Genomic DNA, 7,327 nt, shown 5'->3' on the forward strand with positions numbered 1-7,327 from the left:
CGTATGAGCATTTTAATATATTTATATATTGAAATAAATCCAAAAATGGTTTTGTTTTTTTACAAAAAAAAAATAATTTCAGTAGATTTATTTGAAAAAAAAGATATTTCTGTGCAGGTGACTATTCTTTACAAGTTATCAATGCCCAGCTAGTCGACGACGCGGAATTTCAGTGTCAAGTGGGAGCTGCAGAGGGAGTTACTGGAATTCGATCTACAACTGCTGTACTTACCGTTCTCGGTTAGCAATATAATTATCATTACCATTTAAAATAGAGTCACTAAGGATATCAAAAATACACGTTTTCCTTTTTTTAAATACTAATTTTTGTTTTTTGTTACGTTTTATTACGTTCATATACATTACATTCAAAATCATCACTGGATAATTATAACTCTAAAAGTTCCTCTCTTTCTTTGATCACCCAAAATCTGTACTATATTATTCAAATAATAAAAATAAAAAAGATAAGAAAATTCAAAATTAATTGTTTTTCCATTTAATTTCTACCAGAAAATATATTTCCTTACAAAAAGGCCGATAGATAGATAACTTGGCACCCATGAAAACTCAAGGCCTTTCTTTCACTTGCAGGGGGAAAGCGTAGTAAACTTTCTCCTGTATCATTTAATTTACTTTTTCGTTTTGGAAATCAATATTTTTCTTTGTCAACAAAATTTTAGAATTAGGTTTCATCAAGATATTTTAAATTCCTCCCCTAACGTATAAAATGGAAATAAAAAGAAATAGTCAATAAAATCAATATCCATCCGCAGCAAACAAGGAAGAATAAGCCTAGAGTAGAGACATGCTTAGATATGTAAAAAATATACCTAATACGTAGAAAAATGTACTTAGGCGCAACAAATTCACACTTCTTCACATATTATTAACGTCTTCTATTTTACTAATCACATTATATATTTTAATGCTATAGTTTTCTTACATATATATATTTATATAAGGTGAGCCTTGAATATTTCTAAATATATGTGTTTGTTAAGTCTGCATGTGTTTTTATTATTGCTTTTCTATTGGATAACATGTTCATATATAGTCTATTTTCTTGTTCGTATTTGGATTATTTTAAGTTTTTCAATTCTTGTGAACTTCATTTTGGTTCGAATATCACTAAAAACAGTGTTCAAAATATATAAAATTTATTGTGTTAAAAATATATAAAATTTATTCAAAGAGATTGTGTGTAAAAGTTCTAATATTCGTTATATAACCATAGATCGTAAAACGAGAATACTCAATTGATTATTCAATGTATTATAAAAATTATAAGATTTAGTTTTATATTTTATTGAATGATGAAAGTAATAACCTATAGTTAGCTCTATAGGATAAGCTTCATTAGTTACTTTGTAGTTCTGGTGTATACAGTTAGCTTTCATTTGATAGTACGTTGCTAACAAAGAAAATAATTTGTTTTATATTTTATTGAATGATGAAAGTAATAACCTATAGTTAGCTCTATAGGATAAGCTTCATTAGTTACGTTGTAGTTCTGGTGTATACAGTTAGCTTTCATTTGATAGTACGTTGCTAACAAATAAAATACTCTGTTTTATATTTTATTGAATGATGAAAGTAATAACCTATAGTTAGCTCTATAGGATAAGCTTCATTAGTTACGTTGTAGTTCTGATGTATACAGTTCGCTTACTTTTGATAGTACGTTGCTAACAAATAAAATACTGTTTTATATTTAATTGAATGGTGAAAGTAATAACCTATAGTTAGCTCTATAGGATAAGCTTCATTAGTTACGTTGTAGTTCTGATGTATACAGTTAGCTCTATTGGATAAGCTTCATAAGTTACGTTGTAGTTCTGATGTATACAGTTAGCTCTATTGGATAAGCTTCATAAGTTACGTTGTAGTTCTGATGTATACAGTTAGCTTACTTTTGATAATACATTGTTAATAAATAAATTACTCTGTTTTATATTTTATTGAATGGCTCAAAAAATTGCCGGACTTCTACTAAAGTATTATATTTTCTTTGTATAAAATTCTTATCCCCAAACGTAAAGCAAAATATAAGCATAGAGAACTTGATGAAGTAATATTATCTAGGTAATGATGCCTGTTTTTTTTGTAGAAATTACTATTGTAGATCCTATATTGTTTACTTGTTAGTTGGTGTCGCATATTTGAGCTAAAGAATTTTTTCTAACAAGTTTTTAATGTTAAAAATTAATTCTTGGGCTCAACGATGTTCACGTGCAAATAATACAACCTGCCATCTTTTTTTTCAGTTGTTTAATCTCTTAATGATATTTGTCTTACCTTTATGGTAATCTATACAACGAATGTATTTAACCTACACAACGAATGTATTTAACCTACACAACGAATGTCTTCTTTCGGAAATTGCTGAAGCTTCTGTTTGTATAATTCTACACGTAAGGGTATTTCAGTATAATTCAGAGATATTTCTTGTGCTGACACTACACTTTATAAGGAACTGAATAACTATAAACTACAAGTGCTTAAAACGTCTTACTTACACTTTCAAGTAACATTACTTAGTCTATCTGTTTCACAGCATACCTAAACATTCCGAACGTTCTTGGTCTTGTTTCATTTCTTACCACAATATATGACATACAATTCTCTTTCAACACAGTCACTGTACCTTTCACAAAAAAAGAAAAATATTCTACGCTCTAATATATACTTTTTTATTTCACGTTTTTGTTTCCAGTCTTATTAGAAACTTAGTTATTAGAAATTTTTTAGCTTTGTTCAAGATGGTGCTATTACAGCAAATAGTAAGTCCATAAAAATACAATACATTTGTTGTATGAAAATCTTAAACGGCATGCAAGTGAGGAACGAGATATATTATCTTATCTATTACACTCTTATAAGAGACTTAATTACGTTCTTACACCTACTTTACTTTGTGTTCGGTGGTTTCGTGTTACAGTTCCGCCGGAACCCCCTATCATTGTTCAAGGGGATTATCTATGGACTACTACAGGGATGACAGTGGAGTTGACATGTGAAGCCCGTGGAGGTCGACCACCAGCAGAGGTGAGAGTTATAGCGTTTCTACTGATTCATCGCGTTATCTTACAATGTAGAAAACAAGATATATTTTCTATGTGTTTGCTATAACTGTACGTGACTTTATGCTGGAATGTTGTTATTTTATTGAAGGAGACAATTATTATTCATTTAATAATACTTTTTTGTTTCTACAAACCAAATTAATTAGTTCTAGTGAAAACGTATTTTTAAAACACCGACACACACTAACGTGTGAATCTTTAAAGTAACACTGATTCGTGGTCGTCCAACTTTATTGGTTAAAATAGCTATATTTTTGATCAATCCATAAGCCAAAAAAACCTTCCTCATTACTCTAAAGATAAATAGATATATTCCTTATTTATTTGTTTTCTAATCACGTTTGATCATTTTCGCTATGTTGCCGCTTGTTTGTAAACTGAAATCTTATGCAACATATTTACTTTGATATCAGCTTCCACCATTTCTATATAGTAAAAATATAAGTGCACAACTTGGTTGATTCAATACTCTAATTTTATTTTATCTTTAATTTTAAGCATTTTAATTGTCATTTCATACAAATATTCAGCATGTCATTTTTTAGGATTTCTAAAATATCTTGTTATTTGTTAAAAATATAAATACCTATTTCTCTAGTGTTTTTAAAATATGGTTGTTTTTCAGACGCGGGACAGCAGTAAGTTTAAGAACTTGCAACACTAAATTTAGGGTCTATTAGCAGATAGTCCAATGTGGTTTTGCTCTAAAATATACAAAAAAGCTGTCCATAATATATCATTTTTTACTTGTCTTCCAGCTAGTTTTCACTTTTTCATTCTATTTTATCTTAAAACATATAAGATGCACGAAAGCAAACAGCCATTGTTAATAACAAATATGGCTAACTTAATTTTCAATTCATAACATTAATATAGATATTATGGTGGAAAACAACTAGTTATTGAATTCAGTAAAAACTTTCTCCATATTTATAACGCTGCGTTTGCCTGAGCTTTGTAAACTGAAAAAAAAGTATAATAATACATCTCACTAAAACTGTTAAACATTTTATCGATATCTTTAATTGCCATAATGTGAATTTCCATCAAAATGAACATATTAAGAAAAATTCAGCTAGGCCTCATTCATACTATCTTGACCATGCTTCGCCTATTAGTTAGCGCGTTCGGACTGTGAACCCAAGGATTCGTGGTTCATTGTCACAAAAACGTGCTCTATACTTTGAAGCCGTGGGTGCGTTATAAGAGTGAGGGTCAAATCCTACTATTCCATCAGACAAGAGTAGCACAAGACTTGGAGGTGAATGCTGTTAGTGTTAGCTAACTGCTTTTTTTCTAGTTTCTAAGCTGGGGACGGCTATGTGGATACAGTCCTTCATGTAGCTTTGCATACAATCTCTGAAACAAACTAATTACTTAGTTTCAGTTGAAATGTAGTATGAAACACTCTTAGTATAATTATCTAATTAGCGCTTGTTTAAATCATATTCTATCTCATAGCTGGCTTGGGTTGATGGCAAAGGAGATGTGGTGGAAACAAATACAGACTACAAAACCCACAAACTAACCGACGGCAAAAGGTCTAATGCCATCTTAACATGGAAGTTTACTCCAAAGAGAGAAGATCACCTGAAAAGCTTCACCTGTAGATCTGAGAACTCTGCACTTAAACAGCCTGCTCTAGCATCCATTACTGTCAACGTCAAATGTAGGAATGTTTTTTTTTCTTTAGTTGTTTTATTACTGTTGTTAAACACGTGTTTATTTACATTTACACTTTTTTCATACAATGGTACGTAACAGGCAACATTTGAGTACAACTGGTTTTACCTAAATACGTCTTCATAAATACAAGTCTAAAAGGGGCTAAGCGGTGAGTCTATGGGCTTATACCGCAAAAGATCAGATTTCGTTACCCGCGGTGGGCAGAGCACAAATAGCCCATTGTGTAGCTTTGTGCTTAACAAAAAAAACAATAGAAACACAAGAAAAATTATAATGATGTCCAAATACATTTTAGTTTTTATAGTTTCACTTGTATATTTAACGTCTAGTAAAATGTATAATGATTTGTAGGCTGTATTTGTATTTCACTAAATCAATGAAGTGCATATTAATTTTGTATAAGAAACGCTTGTTTGTGATGCTCGTGTAATTTATATTTCATTGTATTTTTTAGACTTTCATAATTTGTATTAAACACATAAAACTACAAGACATAAGAATAAGATTTCTTTGATTTTCTTGTTCGTTCACTTGTCTCTTTACGACCAGATGCCCCGAAGTTAGATCTGTTAGCTCACAGTACCCGGATATTAGAGAATAGCAACGTTCAATTCACTTGCAAAGTTGACGCTAATCCTCCGGAGGTTTCCTTTAAATGGTACAGGTGAGGTGAATGACTTAATCTTTTTAAATTGCTGTTTCTATTATGTACTTTTTAAATAAATACTAAAAGTGACAAATTTGTGCAAACAAATATAAGCTTTAATGATAAACTGAATAGTGGCCAATGACACTTTTCTTCACTTAACCTATCCAGTGTATAGGTATTTCCCATTTAATAATAAACTGAATAGTGGCCAATGACACTTTTCTTCACTTAACCTATCCAGTATATAGGTATCTCCCATAGTGAATAAATATCACATTCACACCAACAATATGTTTGAATTATAAGCTTTGAATATTAGTAGAAATAACGTGCATCGCAGTCGAAGCTTACAGCGGGAGCTATTTTTGTTACACGTGGTGGATGTGTGGAATAATCTATATATATCTGCTGCAGAACCTTGGTAGTCAACAGTCAGCTTTATTATTCTTGGAAGGTTTTATAGAGTAGGAAGAAATCAGTGCATTCAATTTTTGAGCTATGTTGAAACTCAGTAACTCATTCTTCACATTCTTGAATCAAATAGGATTTTCAGTATAAGCTTAAAGTATCTATATGGAGTTTATTTTAGTATAATTATATTTCTTTTCATGTCACCCATTATAAATCTGATTTTAACAAGGGGTTATCACTTTCTAACTTATAATTTCCAATGTCGGTGTTAATAAAGTAGTATTTTTTTTTCTATTGGCGCTGTGTTTCAAAACAACAATGAATTTCCTTTCGTCTTTCAGTAGTTGTATTTCACTTTACAGTAGTTTTAGTTGTTTTTTACTATGAAATATTACCTTGGCATTTTAACGACTGGAAAGTTGCCAACGAAATATCTTGGCTTGGAACCAAAAGACAAATAACCCCCGAAATTTAGGCCTGTTTTACATATAAAGAAGTTGAAGATATTCTGACAGTTTCGTAATTTCATGAGTCACATTTTCATACACGGATGTAATTTAATTTCTGCTGATAGTGATGGCTTTTAATTCTACATATCTCGTAAGATGTAAAAGATGGTTTATCTGTGTTGTGAATTCTCTTGGATTAACTACCACAAGTAAATCATTTATAATTAAGGTTCCATCTAGCGTGAAGTGAATTGTTCAGTGTGATTAATAAACAGTCGTCTTTCACAGGAATGATGAGCAAATTCTTGGGAATAACAGAACTGTGTTTGTACTGAACCGATTGACCCGGGAAAACAATAGAGACGCGATTAGTTGTGAAGTAAGCAACACTATTGGAACTACAAAGGCAACTCACACAATAAATGTTCAATGTAAGTAGCTTTACTCGAACATATTTTGGATTATCTTAAAATGAATTAAAGTTAATTATTTAGACTTTAGTTTAAATCTCATCCTGTGCTCGGTTCAAGTACAAATTTCAGACAATAGCACTCAAACATTTATTTTGGTTGAATACCAGATAGTTCTCTGTGTGGAGATATCTACGTTTTTAATGTTATGTTTATTGTTTGGAAAAATAACTGCTCGGATGTGTATTTTCCGTTATTTATCGTGATAACTACTATCACAGAGTATGTTGTTAACCTCTTGTCAGATCAGTCAGTAGTGACTGTCAAGTAGCATTTATTGATCTTGCATTAATAGTAGACTAATCAGATTGCAGCCATTAAATCTGCCTTACGGCCTGATCTACTCTTATACATAAAATAAGGTATGAAGAGCTATAATCGTTATAGAACCTATAATTTTCTAAAATGTTAATATTTTGTTTAGAAAAAAAACTCCAAAGTTATGTCAGATATTTTGTTACGAAAGAAATATTTATTAATGTAAATTTCAAAAGCTATGAAAATTACTTAGTTCTTCTAAGATTAGATCAAAAGGACGAGCTTACATTACTTAGTTCTTCTAAGATTAGATCAAAA

The 7,327-nt window shown here is 30.7% G+C and overlaps 1 protein-coding gene across 1 annotated transcript in view; it reads left to right on the forward strand.

The window, feature by feature from the left end:
* LOC106460038 (irregular chiasm C-roughest protein-like) overlaps positions 1-7,327 on the forward strand; it is a 64,651-nt gene that overhangs the window by 29,401 nt on the left and 27,923 nt on the right. The window contains exons 4-8 of the mRNA XM_022386646.1: positions 118-240; positions 2,942-3,048; positions 4,548-4,755; positions 5,322-5,436; positions 6,570-6,712. Of these exons, the coding sequence (XP_022242354.1) occupies positions 118-240; positions 2,942-3,048; positions 4,548-4,755; positions 5,322-5,436; positions 6,570-6,712 (696 nt within the window). The remainder of the gene's footprint in view (positions 1-117; positions 241-2,941; positions 3,049-4,547; positions 4,756-5,321; positions 5,437-6,569; positions 6,713-7,327) is intronic.

The sequence above is a fragment of the Limulus polyphemus genome, unplaced genomic scaffold, assembly GCF_000517525.1.
Source record: "Limulus polyphemus unplaced genomic scaffold, Limulus_polyphemus-2.1.2 Scaffold697, whole genome shotgun sequence".
Taxonomy (NCBI): domain Eukaryota; kingdom Metazoa; phylum Arthropoda; class Merostomata; order Xiphosura; family Limulidae; genus Limulus; species Limulus polyphemus.